At 47.1% G+C, this 17,974-nt stretch overlaps 1 protein-coding gene across 4 annotated transcripts in view; it reads left to right on the plus strand.

Annotated features, from left to right (window-relative positions):
• The window catches only part of LOC120051480 (histone deacetylase 4-like), a 69,617-nt gene extending 53,535 nt beyond the window's left edge, over nucleotides 1-16,082 (plus strand). For 3 of the 4 annotated variants that reach the window (XM_038998363.1, XM_038998367.1, XM_038998366.1), the window contains 13 exons: nucleotides 3,659-3,859; nucleotides 5,166-5,361; nucleotides 5,652-5,785; nucleotides 6,113-6,262; nucleotides 6,834-6,941; nucleotides 7,100-7,243; nucleotides 7,383-7,502; nucleotides 7,616-7,713; nucleotides 8,177-8,295; nucleotides 9,984-10,117; nucleotides 10,312-10,396; nucleotides 12,249-12,381; nucleotides 12,468-16,082. In XM_038998363.1, coding sequence (XP_038854291.1) covers nucleotides 3,659-3,859; nucleotides 5,166-5,361; nucleotides 5,652-5,785; nucleotides 6,113-6,262; nucleotides 6,834-6,941; nucleotides 7,100-7,243; nucleotides 7,383-7,502; nucleotides 7,616-7,713; nucleotides 8,177-8,295; nucleotides 9,984-10,117; nucleotides 10,312-10,396; nucleotides 12,249-12,381; nucleotides 12,468-12,510 — 1,665 coding nt within the window. In that variant the 3' untranslated portion in view covers nucleotides 12,511-16,082. The remainder of the gene's footprint in view (nucleotides 1-3,658; nucleotides 3,860-5,165; nucleotides 5,362-5,651; nucleotides 5,786-6,112; nucleotides 6,263-6,833; nucleotides 6,942-7,099; nucleotides 7,244-7,382; nucleotides 7,503-7,615; nucleotides 7,714-8,176; nucleotides 8,296-9,983; nucleotides 10,118-10,311; nucleotides 10,397-12,248; nucleotides 12,382-12,467) is intronic. The other variant, XM_038998364.1, reaches the window with a different exon arrangement.
• Nucleotides 16,083-17,974: the final 1,892 nt, after the last annotated feature.

Below are 17,974 nucleotides of genomic sequence, written 5' to 3' on the forward strand. Positions count from 1 at the left end.
GGGAAGAGGACGGGGTATAGCTGGAGGGTATGTATGTGTGTTTGTTAATAATCCTCCCACAGGTACATTAGGGACAGGAAGCAATGTCCATGTGTGTGACAGTTGCTAAGGGCAGACTGTAGCTAACTCCACACCGCCATGGAAACAAAGCGGAACCCACTGCCAGATATGGTCATTCAGGAACTAGGTAGCTGTGCTTTGCTGAGCGCCGTTTGGTTCTCTCTCTCTCTCTCTCTCTCTCTCTCTCTCTCTCTCTCTCTCTCTCTCTCTCTCTCTCTCTCTCTCTGTCTGTCTGTCTGTCTGTCTGTCTGTCTGTCTGTCTGTCTGTCTGTCTGTCTGTCTGTCTGTCTGTCTGTCTGTCTGTCTGTCTCTCTCTGTCTCTCTCTCTCTCTCTCTCTCTCTCTCTCTCTCTCTCTCTCTCTGTCTCTGTCTCTGTCTCTGTCTCTGTCTCTGTCTCTCTGTCTCTCTGTCTCTCTGTCTCTCTCTGTCTCGATGAAACAAGGGATTCTCTTTGGTATTCATCAGTTTTCATGCCCTTAGGTGACATCCCCACTGACAAACAGTAAGAGGATCACCGTTCAACTAATTTACAACGTTTCTCAACATTCAATCAAATGTTCCTCTTAGTTTTCCTTAGTGTTTTATCTTTGACCAGAGTAGATCTAATACTGTATATGAAAGTAATCTGTCAGAGCAGATGGGCTTTGAAGGGCCAGATGGGAAAAGTCTATCAGTATGACTTGATCACAGGGTATTAGGTGGTGTAGTCTGTACAGGGTGCATTATTCATCTATTGTTACAGAAAGCACACCCTCCCGAGTGGTGCACTGCATCGCTGTGCCACTAGAGATCCTGGTTCGAGTCCAGGCTCTGTCGCAGCCGGCCGCGACCGGGAGACCCATGGGGCGGCGCACAATTGGCCCAGCGTTGTCCGGGTTAGGTGAGCGTTTGGCCGGCAGGGATGTCCTTGTTCCATCGCGCTCTAGCGACTCCTGTGGCGGGCCGGGTGCAGTGCACGCTGATTCCTCCGACACGTTGGTGTGGCTGGCTTCCGGGTTAAGCGGGCATTGTGTCAAGAAGCAGTGCGGCTTGGTTGGGTCGTGTTTCGGAGGACGCATGGCTCTCAACCTTCGCCTCTCCTGAGTCCATATGGGAGTTGCAGCGATGAGACAAGACTGTAACTACCAATTGGAAACCACGGAATTGTGGAGACAAATCAATAATAAAACAACCTAGAAAGCACACAGTCATAGGCTCTTTTCTGAAATGGCACCTATGCACTATGTAGTGTAGTGCACTACTTTCAGCGTACTATATAGGGAATAGGGAGCCACTTTGGGGGCGCCGCCGTAGTCAATGGGGAGAGAGGGAGTGGGCCCACCTTGTGATTCAGGTATATTTCTCTCATCGCTACTGAAAAAGGCCATTTCAGAATGAAGATGTATAGTACATCCTTAACAACGGGTTCTGTTTACAATGAAACGGAACGTTCCCCTTAGTAACGCATGTGATGTCAGGGGGGGTTTCCGAGTGCTGCCACACAAGTAGGAAAGAGCACAAAATATGAACAGGGAAATAATTATAACAAAGTTTTGAAATGTTTGTGGCTCTGCATTAATTTTGCATTCATTCCAGTGAAAAATCAAAACATTTCATGTGTTGGAACTTTCAGTACTTCCCGTAGAGAGAGGGGAGAGCGCGAGAGAGAGAGGGGAGAGCGCGAGAGAGAGAGGGGAGAGCGCGAGAGAGAGAGGGGAGAGCGCGAGAGAGAGAGGGGAGAGCGAGAGAGAGGGGAGAGCGAGAGAGAGAGGGGAGAGCGAGAGAGAGAGGGGAGAGCGAGAGAGAGAGAGGGGAGAGCGAGAGAGAGAGCGCGGAGAGAGAGAGAGGAGAGAGAGAGGGGAGAGCGAGAGAGAGGGGAGAGCGAGAGAGAGAGAGGGGAGAGCGAGAGAGAGAGAGGGGAGAGCGCGAGAGAGAGAGGTGAGAGCGGGAGAGGGAAGGACAGGGGAGGGGGAGAGGGAGAGAGGGGGAGAGAGAGGGGAGAGAGAGAGAGAGGAGAGCGAGAGAGAGAGGGGAGAGCGCGAGAGGGAGGGAGAGCGAGAGAGAGGGGATAGAGAGAGAGGGGAGAGCGAGAGAGAGAGAGGGGAGAGCGAGAGAGAGGGGATAGTGAGAGAGAGAGAGGGGAGAGCGAGAGAGAGGGGAGAGCGAGAGAGAGGGGAGAGCGATCACTCAGCAGGGAAGGAAAAATAAGGTAGAGGGAGGGGGGGGTGAAAAAGAGCAGCTTGTTTGTGGAGGAGGACGGGGATGAGGTAGCTGGCGAGGGTTCTGACGTCAACGCTGTTCCTCTGGCACCCTGCCACAGGCCCCGAGGGCTGACAGGCCTGCCAATAACACACACACACACATACACACACACACACAGTCTTGTACAACTAACCTTGTGGGGACACACCATTCAGTCCCATTCAAAATCCTATTTTCCCTAACCTGTACCCTATCCCTAACCCTAACCTGTACCCTATCCCTAATCCTAACCTGTACCCTATCCCTAATCCTGACCTGAAAAACTAAGCTGAGCTCCTAAACCTAATTCTAACTTTAACCCTAAACCCCCGAGAAATATCATTTGACTTTGTGTGGAACCCAATAAATGTTTACTATTCTTGTGGGGACTTCTGTTAAACACATCCACGCACACACACGCACGCACGCACACACACACACACAGACATATTAGACCGCAGTAAAATACATTGCTGTGTTTCAATTTCACCTGAATAGTTGTATCTGGAAGACTTTGCAGTGCAGACATTTTGCAGTGCAGACACTTTGCAGTGCAGACATTTTGCAGTGCAGACATTTTGCAGTGCAGACATTTTGCAGTGCAGACATTTTGCAGTGCAGACATTTTGCAGTGCACTTGTGTTGAATGACTTAGATAATTGTACACTATTAATATGGATGAAAACAAAGTAGCACACTAGACATTTCCAAGTAGGCCTACTAAGTGACCGACACTGATGAATGCTTAAAATACAAATCACTGTGTCTGCCCATTGTATACACACAGGAACACTGCCAAGAGATGTTCCCCTGTACAGAGTGGGATGACTGATTCATTTCCCTGGCACACACACTGTCTCCCCTCTCTCTTTCTTTCATCCCTCCTTTTCTTTCCCTTTAACAAGCTTCATTTGGTTTTTCAACTCGTGCTCTCAGAGGTTTCCCATTGACCATTCAGTGTATGAGAACCTACACACTGGAGTCTCTGGAGACAGAGAGGATCGGGGCCAATGGACCCCTGTCTCCGTGGGCCCCTGATCCCACTCACAGCCGTTATTACATAGTGATCTAGTTTCCCATTCATGGCCAGTATGTGTGGATAGGAGATGTGGAGCTCAGTGCACTGCTTTGTGGACAGCTTCCAGCAGCTTCCACTGACTTCGAAAGTCTTAAGGACACACACACACACACACCTCAATGTTAAAATGTTGACCGCCACGTCTTAGTAAAGCGACATCTTTCACTATAGAACTCCTATACTACTACTGTTGTAACAACTGCAGTAACTACTGTATTACTACTGTATTACTACTGTATTACTACTGTACTGCATATCATCAATGACTAGACGATGGATTGACCCATACCTTCTCCTTAGATGATGGGCAAGCCCAGTGAGCCCACGGGGGGCCGGCAGCACCAGAGTCACCCGGAGGAGACGGAGGAAGAGCTGAGGGAGCACCAGGCCCTCTCTCCCCAGGACGGAGGCTTTCCGTGTGGGATCGCCATCAAACAAGAGCCCCCAGACCCCCAAGAGAACCAGGAGGAGGACATGCAGCAGGAACAACTGTTCAGACAGGTAGGAGGGGAGGAGTGAGTGTGAGAGAGGGCGCTACCTCAGGTCAATATGATGTGCTAGTGATGTCATCCTACGTCATACTTCCAGGGTCATGTCTTTTGAATAGGTTTCAAGATCATCATCAATTTATCATCCCATCAGAACTGTCTGTTCGTCAGGGTGTGGACTCTACAAGGTGTCAAGCGTTCCACAGGGAGGCTGGCCCGTGTTGACTCCAATGCTTCCCACAGTTGTGTCATGTTGTCTGGATGTCCTTTGAGTGGTGAACCATTCTTGATACACATGGGAAACTGTTGAGCGTGAAAAACCCAGCAGCGTTGCAGTTCTTGACACAAATCGGTGCTCCTGGCATCTACTACCATACCCCGTTCAAAGGCACTTGAATCTTTTGTCTTGCCCATTCACCCTCATTTGCACACATACACAATCCATGTCTCAATTGTCTCCCAGGCTTAAAAATCCTTATTTAACTATTCTCTTCCACTTCGTCTACACATTGAAGTGGATTTAACAAGTGACATGAATAAGGGATCACACCAAACACCTGGATTCACCTGCTCAGTCTTTGTCATGGAAAGAACAATATTGTGTATACTCAGTGAACACCTGGTAGAACTTGTAGTTCTCATGAAACGGTGGTAACTTTCCGCTTCTTCTTGGCCCCCAAATATGTTGAAAACCGGCATATGGTAAGTAAATTCACTCGCAAACAAGTATACCTTTTTAATATATATCTTAAATGACTGCATTTTCATGACTTTGACGATGCAAATTTGAGGCTCATTCTCAGTGTACAAAACGAGCACTTTCATATCGATATTGACTTGATCACACACACACACACACACACACACACACACACACACACACACACACACACACACACACACACACACACACACACACAATTATCTCGTTTATCAGTAGTTGTGTTTATTGAATGATTCACTTGGGCAATAATATGCTATTTCCTGTCCCAGGATGCTATGTTTCTGACACAGAGTCCTTCTTTAATGAGAGGAAACCATGCATCTTTCAAATCCACTTACTCTCCTGCAGGTAGATGTCATGTGTTTCGGTTCACCTCACATAGCTTGACTGCCACCGTGTGGCCAAATGTTGTAAACACATTATAAAGAGCAGGTGATGTCACAATAGTCATCGGTGGCTGTGTGTCTGTTGCTATCATGCAATGTTGTTCTCTATCCCTCCTTTCTCTTTCCCCTCCCCCTTCTCTCTTTCTCTCTCTCCTTCTTTCCCCTCCTCTCTCTCCTCTCCTCCTCCCCTCCTCCCTCTCTCTGAGCAGCAGGCCATGTTGTTGGAGCAGCAGAGAATCCACCAGCTGAGAAACTATCAGGCTTCCATGGAGGCAGCCGGTCTGTCAATCACCTTCCCAGGTCACCGCCCCCTCTCCAGGGCCCAATCGTCTCCGGCCTCCGCTTCCTCCTTCCCCATCTCTGTCCCGCCCCCTGAGCCTCTCACCAAACCTCGCTTCACCACAGGTTAGTAGTAATGCTCTTCTCTTTTATATCCATCAAATGTATCTGTAAAAGCCCTTTTCCATCAGCAGATGTCACAAAGTGCTATACAGAAGCCCAGCTTAAAACCTAAAACAGCAAGCAATGCACATGTAGATTCCTTTCTATATATTTCTCTTTGTCTGTCGCTCCTTTTTCCCTCCTTATTTTGCTCTGTCAGTTTGTTGTTTCCACTTGTGTGAGTGGATGTGTGTGTGTGCGTGTGTTCATTACAATGCGTGTGTTTGTGCTAATGTCCTGGGTTATTCCTGCAGGGTTGGTGTATGACTCTCTGATGCAAAAGCACCAGTGTATGTGCGGGAACACACACACCCATCCGGAGCACGCCGGGCGCGTCCAGAGCATCTGGTCCAGACTGCAGGAGACAGGACTTAGGGGACAGTGTGAGGTACATTCTCAAGCCTTCCTTCAACCATCCTTCTCTTTGCTATTCTCTGTTATAGAATCATTTGTATTTGTAGTCTTCAAACAAGGGTGAATTTAATTAATTTCTGTTGCTAGGAGTTACCAACTGATGCATAAAAAAACATCATTGCTTATCCTTTCCATGTACTTTGTCATTTGTGATTCACTTAAACAGAGAGAAAATAAAACTAATGAATATAAAGGAAATGTTGCATGTCTCCATTGTGTGTGTGTGTGTGTGTGTGTGTGTGTGTGTGTGTGTGTGTGTGTGTGTGTGTGTGTGTGTGTGTGTGTGTGTGTGTGTGTGTAGTGTATCCGTGGTAGGAAGGCCACTCTGGAGGAGCTCCAGACAGTCCACTCTGAAGCCCACGTCCTGCTGTATGGAACCAACCCCCTCCGACAGAAACTGGACTGTTCAGTCACGCCCATGTTAGTCAGATTACCATGTGGAGGAGTGGGGGTGAGTCTTCCTCCTCTTCGTCGTCCTCCTCCTCTTCTTTCATCTCCTCTTTCTCCTCTGCCTCCTATTTCTCCTCCTCCTCATCTTCGTTTTCCTCAATGGTCAAATCATTAACCCCGTTTTATATTTTGGCAATGAACCCATTTATCTACTTCAGCAAAGTCAAATGAGCACGTGGCTCGTGGATACAATGTGTATGTCTCTGTGTCTAGTATGAAGGAAGTTAGAGGTAGTTTCACAAGTCAATGCTAGCTGGCGTTAGCACAATGACTGGACGTCTATGGTAACAGCTATCATGCTAGCTTATGGTAACAGCTATCATGCTAGCTTATGGTAACAGCTATCGTGCTAGCTTATGGTAACAGCTATCATGCTAGCTTATGGTAACATGCAAGCTGTTACCACAGACGTCCAGTCATTGTGCTTATGCTAGTTAGCAACTCCTTTCAAACTGCACGCAGACATAAAAATGGTATCCACAAGTTCGTCTGACTCTGGGGAAGTAGATAAAGGGCTTCATTGCCAACATCCCAAAGTGTCCCTTTAACTGTGACGATGATGATGATTGCAGGTGGACAGTGACACCATCTGGAACGAGGTCCATTCCTCTACTGCAGTTCGTCTGGCTGTGGGTTCTGTGGTGGAGCTGGTGTTCAAAGTGGCCACTGGTGAACTGAAGGTGCGTCCTCTCCACCCTCCTCTCCTTTTCATCCCTCTATCCCTCCATTAAGGTTAGGTCGCTCTACGCTTTTTTCCCCCCTTCACAAAAAATGCACTCAATCTCTCCCCCTCATGGATGGAGTTGTGGGTAATGTAGTTGTTGCGTCTGGCTCCCAGAACGGCTTTGCTGTGGTTCGACCCCCTGGACACCATGCAGAAGCGAGCACTCCCATGGGCTTCTGCTACTTTAACTCAGTAGCCATCGCAGCCCGACTGCTCCAACAGAGACTCAACGTCTGCAAGATCCTCATAGTAGACTGGGTGAGTTTGTGCTGGTCCTTCACCTGACCTTTTAAAGAGAAAGTGGGTTTTGTAAATGACTGTAGAATTACCATCGGATGTAAGAAGAAGAAAAAATTGGACAATGGTCATCTGATTGGCCATGTGTGCTGTCCATCAGGATGTTCACCATGGCAACGGGACCCAGCAGGCATTTTACGACGACCCCAACGTGCTGTACCTGTCTCTCCATCGATACGACGATGGAAACTTCTTCCCTGGCAGCGGAGCACCCGACGAGGTAATGGTGACAAATCTCATGGAAACGTGTGTTTGTGTGTGTGTGTGTGTTTGTGTGTGTGTGTGTGTGTTTGTGTGTTCTCATGGCTATTCCTCCCATCCGTTCTCTGTCAGGTGGGTAGTGGTCCAGGAGTAGGCTTTAACGTTAACATGGCCTTCACCGGGGGGCTGGAGCCACCTATGGGAGATGCAGAGTACCTGGCAGCCTTCAGGTAACACACAACACTTACCCCACCAGACATGCCACCAGGGGTCTTTTCACAGTCCCCAGGTCCAGAACAATTTAAAGAAAGTGTACAGTATTATATAGAGCCATTATTGCATGGAACTCCATTCCATCTCATATTGTTGAAATGAGCAGCAAACCTGGTTTCAAAAAACAGATAAAGCAACACCTCACGGCACCATCCTCCCCCCTACTTGACCTAGATAGTTTGTGTGTATGTATTGATGTGTAGGCTGTGTGTGCCAGTTTTAAATGTATGTAGTTCTGTCCTTGTGCTGTTCTTGTCTATTCATGTTCTGTATTATGTTATGTTTCATGTTCTGTGTGGACCCCAGGAAGAGTAGCTGCTGCTTTCACAGCAGCTAATTATTCTAATAAAATACCAAATATCAAAAAACACACATGCACTGAAGTTGCAAAACTGACCAACTCTCTTTCCCTCTCCCTAGGTCTGTGGTGATGCCCATAGCTAATGAGTTTGCTCCTGACGTGGTGCTGGTGTCATCAGGCTTCGACGCCGTCGAGGGTCACCCTCCTCCGCTAGGCGGTTACACCCTCACCTCTAAATGTACGTGTAAAGTAGCACTGGTGAGATGATGTCTGGATCTTTTATCAGCTGACGCCTGAGGTCCAGACACACAACATGACAGACTGAAGATGATACACTACTTTTACACAAAAGTATGTGGACACCTGTGGAATCCACTAACTTAATGGGGTGTCCACATACTAGTGTATGTCATGCGCTGTATTCTTTGCTGCTGTGGTATACAGTGCATTCGGAAAGTATTCAGACCCTTGACTTTTTCCACATTTTGTTGCGTTACAGCCTTATTCTAAAATTGATTAAATTAAAAATATTCCTCGTCAATCTACACACAATACCCCATAATGACAAAGCGAAAACAGATTTTTAAAAACATTTTGCAAATGTATACAACAAAAACTAACAAATACCTTATTTACATAAGTATTCAGACCCTTTGCTATTAGACAAAACATTTTGCTCAGGTGCATCCTGTTTCCATTGATCATCCTTGAGATGTTTTACCTGTGGTAAATTCAATTGATTGGACTTGATTTGTAAAGGCACACAGCTGTCTATACAAGGTCCCACAGTTGACAGTGCATGTCAGAGCAAAAAACAAGCCCCCAAGAATCTTCCTAGAGCTGGCCGCCCGGCCAAACTGAGCAATCGGGGGAGAAGGGCCTTGGTCAGGGAGGTGACCAAGAACCCGATGGTCACGCTGACAGAGCTCCAGAGTTCCTCTGTGGATATGGGAGAACTTTCCAGAAGGACAACTATCTCTGCAGCACTCCACCAATCAGGCCTTTATGGTAGAGTGGCCAGACGGAAGCCACTCCTCAGTAAAAGGCACATGACAGCCCTCTTGGAGTTTGCCAAACGGCACCTAAAGACTCTGACCATAAGAAACAAGATTCTCTGGTCTGATGAAACCAAGATTGAACTCTTTGGCCTGAATGCCAAGCATCACGTCTGGAGGAAACCTGGCACCATCCCTACGGTGAAGCATGGTGGTGGCAGCATCATGCTGTGGGGATGATTTTCAGCGGCAGGGACAAGGAGACTAGTCAGGATCGAGGGAAAGATGAACGGAGCAAAGTACAGAGAGATCCTTAATGAAAACCTGCTCCAGAGTGCTCAGGACCTCAGACTGGGGCGAAGGTTCACCTTCCAACAGGACAATGACCTTAAGCACACAGCCAAGACAACGTAGGAGTAGCTTTGGGACTGAATGTCCTTGAGTGGACCAGCCAGAGCCTGGAATTGTACCCGATCGAACATCTCTGGAGAGACCTGAAAATAGCTGTGCAGCAACACTCCCCATCCAACCTGACAGAGCTTGAGAGAATCTGCAGAGAAAAATGGGAGAAACTCCTCAAATACAGTTGTGCCAAGATTGTAGCGTCATACCCAAGAAGACTTAATGCTGTAATCGCTGCCAAAGATGCTTCAACAAAGTACTGAGTAAAGGGTCTGAATACTTATGTAAATGTGATATTTCAGTTTTTATTGTTAATACATTTGCAAAATTTAAAAAAAAACTGTTTTTGCTTTGTCATTATGGGGTATTGTGTGTAGGTTGACGAGGAAAAACATTTATTTAATCAATTTTATAATAAGGCTGTAACGTAACAATGTGGAAAAAGTCAAGAGGTCTGAATACTTTCCAAATGCACTGTATTGATGATCCCTCTCTCTGCCCCTCCCTTCACACACGCCCTCCCCTGCAGGTTTTGGGTACCTGACGCGTCAGCTGATGACCCTGGCGGAGGGTCGCGTGGTGCTGGCATTGGAGGGAGGTCACGACCTCATGGCCATCTGTGACGCCTCTGAGGCCTGCGTCTCTGCTCTGCTGGGCAACCAGGTGAGGGAAGGAGAGAGAAAGGAGGGGTGGGCAGGAATCAGGAAGGGTAATGATCAGACTAGATCATTTATAGTAGTCTGGTGAAGAACTGAAATGGAGAGAGAATGGATGAAGGGTGAAGGTGGAATGGTGTGTGTCCAGTTATCAGAGTTATCAGATAGCACAGTTTGACAGTGTGCATGTGTTGTCCACAGCTGGATCCTCTCCCTCAGGCGCTTCTGGAGCAGAGACCCAACCAGAATGCTGTGTCCTCCATAGAGAAGGTTATAGAAACACACAGTGAGTACCAAGCACAGGTTCCTATCTGAGATTGAAGAGGCAGGAAGTTCTCCCTCAACTTATTCCTGTCTTAAAGGTTGAGTAAATTTGTTTTTTTTGGTCCACAAATGTTCCCATATTTCTATTTAGATGTACTGTAAATAGTTTATGATTAGTGAATGCGGTAATTTAATTATTTTGTTAGATACTGCTCCCTATTAGCTGAAATCAAATTTTAGCTATCGCGCTAGCTGTTCAGGTCAAACCTAGCATTGAATCATGGGAATTTTGTTGCACTATGCAGACATTCTCTTTCTTCTGAGGCACGTGTTGCTAGGCAACCCCCGGGCTTGCCCGGGCAGGCCTGCCCCTTCCTGGGCCTGGGCTATAGCCAGTGTGAGAAATGTTTATGCTATGAAACTAAATAAATACTACACTCTGACCCACAAAACATAATAGTGCTAGACAAATCAAGGAATGTGAACTTCAAAGCGTGATGTAGTTTTATTGGGATTTGCAGCTGTTGCTGGTAAGTAATGAATCTGCTAGCTTCTGAAGTTAACTTACTGGTCCTTTAACATTGTTCTCTCTCTATCCTCCCTCCCTCTCTCGCTCCCTCCCTCCCTCTCGCTCTCGCTCCCTCTCGCTCTCGCTCCCTCTCGCTCTCGCTCCCTCTCGCTCTCGCTCTCGCTCCCTCTCTCGCTCTCGCTCCCTCTCTCTCTCTCGCTCCCTCTCTCTCTCGCTCCCTCTCGCTCTCTCTCTCGCTCCCACCCTCTCTCTCGCTCCCTCCCTCTCTCTCGCTCCCTCTCTCGCTCCCTCGCTCCCCTCTCTCTCGCTCCCTCTCTCGCTCCCTCTCGCTCTCGCTCCCTCTCGCTCCCTCTCGCTCTCGCTCCCTCCCTCTCGCTCTCGCTCGCTCTCGCTCCCTCCCTCTCGCTCTCCCTCCCGCTCTCGCTCCCTCCCTCTCGCTCCCTCCCTCTCGCTCTCGCTCCCTCTCTCTCTCTCGCTCCCTCCCTCTCTCTCGCTCCCTCCCTCTCTCTCGCTCCCTCCCTCTCTCTCGCTCCCTCCCTCTCTCTCGCTCCCTCCCTCCCTCTCGCTCCCTCTCTCTCTCGCTCCCTCCCTCCCTCTCGCTCCCTCTCTCTCTCGCTCCCTCTCTCGCTCCCTCCCTCTCTCTCGCTCCCTCCCTCTCGCTCCCTCCCTCTCTCTCGCTCCCTCGCTCTCGCTCCCTCTCTCTCTCTCGCTCCCGCTCCCTCTCTCTCTCTCTCGCTCCCTCTCTCGCTCCCTCCCTCTCTCTCGCTCCCTCCCTCTCTCTCGCTCTCGCTCCCTCCCTCCCCCCTCTCGCTCCCTCCCTCCCTCTCGCTCCCTCCCTCCCTATCGCTCCCTCCCCCTCTCTCGCTCCCTCCCTCTCTCTCGCTCCCTCCCTCCCTCTCGCTCCCTCTCTCACTCCCTCTCTCGCTCCCTCTCTCGCTCCCTCCCTCCCTCCCTCCCTCCCTCCCTCCCTCCCTCCCTCCCTCCCTCCCTCCCTCCCTCCCTCCCTCCCTCCCTCCCTCCCTCCCTCCCTCCCTCCCTCCCTCTCTCCCTCTCTCCCTCTCTCTCTCTCTCTCTCTCTCTCTCTCTCTCCCTCCCTCCCTCCCTCCCTCTCGCTCGCTCCCTCCCTCTCTCGCTCCCTCTCTCTCTCTCTCGCTCCCTCCCTCTCGCTCCCTCCCTCTCGCTCCCTCCCTCTCTCGCTCCCTCTCTCTCTCTCTCGCTCTCTCCCTCCCTCCCTCTCTCTCGCTCCCTCGCTCTCGCTCCCTCCCTCTCCCTCTCTCTCTCTCTCTCGCTCGCTCCCTCCCTCTCTCTTGCTCCCTCCCTCTCGCTCCCCTCCCTCTTTCTCCAGGTAAGTACTGGCGCTCCATGCAGCGTGGATCCCCCAGGCTGGGCCTGTCTGTGCTGGAGGCTCAGAGAGGAGACTCGGAGGAGGCTGAGACCGTCAGCGCCATGGCCTCTCTCTCCGTGGCCAACAAACAGAGGTAGGTCACCATAGCTACTACCACCCAGTTCTATTGAGATGCACCCATTTTGCTGACGCACCTTTCTCTTCTCTTGTTCCCCTTAGCAGGTCGGAGGAGGAACCCATGGAGGAGGAAGCACCATTATAGGGGGGGAAGCATAAGGGCGTCGCACCGTGACTGTCGGCCTCTGCAGCTCGGAAGACTACCTTCTGGAGAGTCTCGACTGTCCCTTTCATTTAGTCCCTCCGCGCCGTGCCTATCACCTTGATTGGCAGATCCTCTGCCAATGAGGGAGAGGGATGGGCTTCAGAGTAGGGAGTCAATGGGGATACGATATGAAGGACGGAAGTGACAAAGCGCTGCAGCCAGGCAGCTCAGCGTGGTCAGCTCACCGTGACTCTAAAGAGACGTTTGTTTCTGCCAGTCAGACTGAGGCATCCCCAGAAGACGCCCCCAGAAGACACCCTAGCACCGAGGCAGGGCGTGGGTACTCAGAGTGGAGGCGGAAAATTGAAGTCTTACTCCTGAAGGGAAAGATCTGGTGCTTTACAGAGCTCCCCCGTGGCCAAATATGGAGACAGAGGACAGGACAAGTCCGGCTGTCACACACAGCTTGGACATTTATTTTCTCTCCTGCTTTTGTCCCCCTAAATGGAGGACATGCTACTGATGGAGATGGTGGTTACTGATGAGCGATGGCGGACAAAAAAGCCCTTAGGAGAATTGTCGGGCTGTCATTGGCTGAGGACAGTAGACTTGACTGTGGTTGGCCGTTGAGCAAGCGGCGTTTGCCGTTATTAGATGATGAGGCTATTGGATCTTTGCCTTATTGATGCAGCTGGTAGTTCTGTGATGGAGGGTCCACCAATGAGAGAGTGCCTTTGTGAAGCTCTGATGGATTACAGGATTGTGTCAGAAATGAAGATTGCCTTAAATGATGTTCCTGACCAGGGGAGAGAGAGAAATACATGTTCCTGTTTGAAAGAGGACGGGATGGTGGGAAATGATCTTTCAGCATGTTTACCAGGATTGTGATGTAGACCGCGTTTGTCTCTCACAGCCTCTTTTAGGAGTTCTTATACTTTTGGATTGATCTATTTTTCTGTAAAAATGCTTCAAAAAGGTAGTTGCAAGCAAACATTTAAAACGTTCAACTTCCAGTTGATTCGTAAAGCACTGTTGAAGGTTAGCATTTAGCCTTATGTAGCTTCCCTTTATCACATAACGAATCGCTAACGGGGAAAAAGCATGTCTCACCAGAAAGACCTGTCGGTTGCAAGGTTAGAAGGTCATCCAAAAATAAGTAGTGAAGCAAAAAAAAGCCAAAGCATGTGTTTGCATCCAGCTCTTTCGTACCACTAGTAACAGCAGACATACACAGTGTTGCTGCTGGCTTTCTCAAACAAGGCTTTTGATACCAAGCACACTGTTCTGGAGGTAACGGCTCAAACATGTATATCTCAACCTTTTGTTAAATCATTATTCAATTCCAATCTATTGTTTGGCAACTACCTTAGTTAATAGTTACTATAAACATCTTGTCATGTATATTGAATTGAACATATTGTAAAGCCAAGTGTTAATTTGCCATCTTTGAAACTATCATTTCCACATCAAGCTGGTCAGTTGACTATACCATCATCAACTTTTTCTTAATCAATGATCTCAAGTGTGTGACAATTCTATTTTTGGCATGTATGAAAATCTCTAATTTTGAACATACTTTTTATATTTGCGTGTTTGTCATTTTGCGTTGTTACTCTGTACAGTTGATGTGCCACTTGCTCTTAGTGTCCTCATCATGCATTGGGATGGAGAACAGCCTTTCTACTTTATACCAGGATTCCAGCAATTGTCTATTTACTTACAGAATGATCCTGTTTACAGAGAAGTTCTACATGGAAAACCTAGAAATATATTATATACATGAGAGCTATGACGTTGTGAAAGAGAATAGCTATGGCAAAGATGGTATCACTCCAGTAAATAACTCTAAAAACCTTATGTGGGGGGTTGAGGTTGACTGCCCTGGTTGGAGCAGGCCCTGGTTGGAGCAGGCCCTGGTTGGAGCAGGCCCTGCACTCAGCAGCACTGTATTTGGTCTCTTTTCCACACATCACTCTGAACACAAAAAGGGGAACACACTGATTTGTTTTTGTACTGTATTGTTCCTGGCTGCTCTGTAGCTAGCTCGACTCTAAAGACAAGCATGGGGCATTTTAAAGACACTTAGCTTTCGCGTTTTACTTCATTGGGACCAACCAAAATGACATACCGAGGTTACATTTGACACGATAACACACTGTTGTTGATTGATAGCATGGTTACTGCTGTGCTGCCATGGTTACTGTACATTAGCATACCTCAGACTTCAGAAAATGTTGTGACATCACTTCTTCCTATTGTAGCTACATTAGTTGTGTTGTCAAGAAACCGGAGTCATGATATTAGTGGGTAGGCTTGGTCTCATTGTAGTTAAACTATTCTCATCCCTAGTAAATAACTCCTTTTAGTTGTCAATAATGTTCTTACACTCATTTTGGTAGTATCATGTTTCCTTTTCATGATTTAGTAAACATTGTATTTATTTTTGCTTTGCTTTATGTTTGCTCTCAGACTCACCGTTCCTATGAATTGTTTCAGAGCCCCAGGGTTTGGAATGTTCCTTTAAAGAACATTTCTTTAACGTTTCTGTTTTTTTTCTTTCACGGCCTCTAATTTTCTGCATGGTTTGTCTGTCCGCATGCCTGTCTGGCTGTACGTCTGTGTAACACTGTATTTGCACAGTAGAAGAAAACTGGAGGACCAAATCCCATCCCAGAAACCCCAGCGTGAATGTCTCTTCTTCTTTGGTGTACTAAGGATACAAAGGACTTAACTTGTCAAAATGAATTCCACATTAGATTTTTTTTAAATTAAATGCTCAGTTTTTGTAGGGAAATTACCCAGCACTTAAACAAGATGATGGACAATAGACTTGACTGTGTAAGAGGAATATGGATTAGCTAGGCTAATCTCCGAGTGTATTTATGCTGGCTTCACATGCTCATGGGAAATGGGGAAGTGGAACAATTAAGTCCAACATGATTGTGTTTAAGTGCTTTTGAAGTCTGAAAAATTCTTCAACCAATAGGATTTTAGCTAGCTTATCAAGGTTTCTAATAATAAAGTTAGCTAGCTTGCTTAACATTGACAATATGGTCAAACTACCTTCTCCATATTGATGAGGTCGTAGTTGTCAAACTGATTTGTTATTTTTTGGTCAGTGGTGAAACATCACAACTCGCCAACTCGGGCAACAACAGTTTCCCACTTGGAGAGTAGCTCAAGTGAAACTTCTCAGTTGGAAATAGGAACTTCCGATACCACATGAACGTGGCATTACACCCATCTAGACTGCTTGTCTCTCCCTAAGAGTGTTTCTAGGGTGTTGGGGACAGACACACAAAGTAGACAATGGCTAAAACATCAGACCTTTAAAACACTCCATATGTGGTTGATTGGGAAGGGAATTTTCTGCAGACTCTTATCCACTTAAGCCAGTTGTATTTAAAACCACTGTGTTTAAAAAGAGCTATTCTCGGTTTACATATGTAAATGAAAAAGTTATTTTTGTTTTCTTTCCATTCCATTGTTACAAATGATATCTTGTTGGGACCTATATGCTTTTGACATTTTGTCTCAGACATAAACTCTAAAATATATTTCTGAAAAATGAAGTTGTCTTGTGTGTTAATTGTGATGCTATATTTATGAATCCAAAAATGTATAGTTACCAGACCTATGTCAAGTCAATATGTTCTTGAGTATCAAAGGTCCTGTCCAGAAACCACAACCGTCCTAGGCACTGGTGTAGATCTGGGCCAGTATCCATAAAGCGTCTCAGAGTAGAGAGTCCTGATCTAAGATCAGTTTCGCCTTTTTGATAAGGAATTAATAAGATTACTGGACAGAAGATCCTAGATCAGCACCCCTACTCTGAGACGTTTGATCCGTACGACCACTGAAATGATTAGAGACCCGAGAGAGTTTGGGGAGAGAGTCTCTCTGTTTGCAACTCGTTGGGTGAACCATGTACCTGCAGGGTGGTCGTAACAGCAGCGTGACACATTGTAGAGTAACTTCCCCTGGAGTTTCACTAGATGTCAGCGGAGACGTAAAATAAGATGTCTGTGTTGGAGAAACACATCTGAGGAAGAGAACAATATGAGACCGTTAGTTTGTTAGCCGCCCAGATATCTGTTCGGCTTCAACTCAGTTATTCATCACAAAATGCATCAAAGCCATACATTACCAGGTGTATTTCAACAGCATCACCATAGGAACTACGGTTATCACAATGTTAGGAGAAAATAATCAAATCTAGTTGTAAATAATCTAGTCTCTTTCTCCTAAACACTAACAATACTGGTGTTTAGTTCTCAACACTGTACTGTGAAATGGTAAATTACTATCCTGATTAAACCAGACTTAATCCTAAGCATGCTAACCAGGCTTTAACCAGGCTAGTTAATGACTAATATGTAAGGGGAATGTGAGGACAGCTCTGGTAGATACTGAACACCTAAAAGGCCTACAAGTGCAAAGGTAATGCTTGAAGATGGAGGACAATGCTCTATAATAATTTAGCATGTACTGTCGGTTAGCAGCAGGCTGGATGCTTCTAAATCAGTGTGATGCATAATTACATTCAGAGAGCGAGAAGAGGGACGCCCACACATCCTTGCCCGTGCATTTCAATGTACTACCCTACTCAGCCTGTTCATAACAACTAGGAGAGCCCATGATAATTATATTGTGTAATGTGTGTGTGTGAGCCTGGAGGGAAATGCAGTGCTAACTTCAAGTGTATATTATGTATCTTCTCTCACCTACTCTGGCACAACACATTTACATTTGAGTCATTTAGCAGAGGCTCTTATCCAGAGCGACTTCCAGTGAGTGCGTCAATCTTTAAAATAGCTAGGTGAGACGACAACACATCACAATCGTATCAAGTGCATTTTCCCTCTAAGTGTTTGTTAGCTAGTAGGAAAAGTGCCTTTTTTCTTTAAGATCCTCAGCAGTGGAACACAGATGGAAGCGTTCAATAGGAATCAAAGAAATGTTTTATTAGTCATACACACTCAGGCTCATGGCTGTTTCCTAAGTGATGCTGTAAGCAATGGTAATAGGCTGGCCTTAGCAGAGAGATTAACAGGTGCTGTAGTGGCAACCAGAATATGGCAACCAAACTAACATAAGCTTTGGATTGGGGATAGGATCGGTGTTATCTGGTGATTCATCTTGTTGGCAACTTACATAAACATGAGTAGTACATATATCTGTCTTTATACTATGGGCATGGCCAGATTACCAACCGGGCACAAGCCCCGGGCCCCCGGCCTTTAAGGGGCCCCCAAAAATTATTATTACGAAGAGCGAAAAGATACGAAGAGATTTTCAAAGCTAATTTCCTGCAATTCTACACAGCATATTCTTCTCTCTGCCCTATGGTAAAATGTGTAGAATTGCAGGAAGTCTGCTGGGCCCCAAATGCGGTGGTCTGTCCCTTTTTAAAGCAGTAATCGTTCCTCCGGGGCTTAAGTTTTACGTCAATGGTTATTTGGAC

Source organism: Salvelinus namaycush, chromosome 7 (genome assembly GCF_016432855.1).
Source record: "Salvelinus namaycush isolate Seneca chromosome 7, SaNama_1.0, whole genome shotgun sequence".
Lineage (NCBI taxonomy): Eukaryota > Metazoa > Chordata > Actinopteri > Salmoniformes > Salmonidae > Salvelinus > Salvelinus namaycush.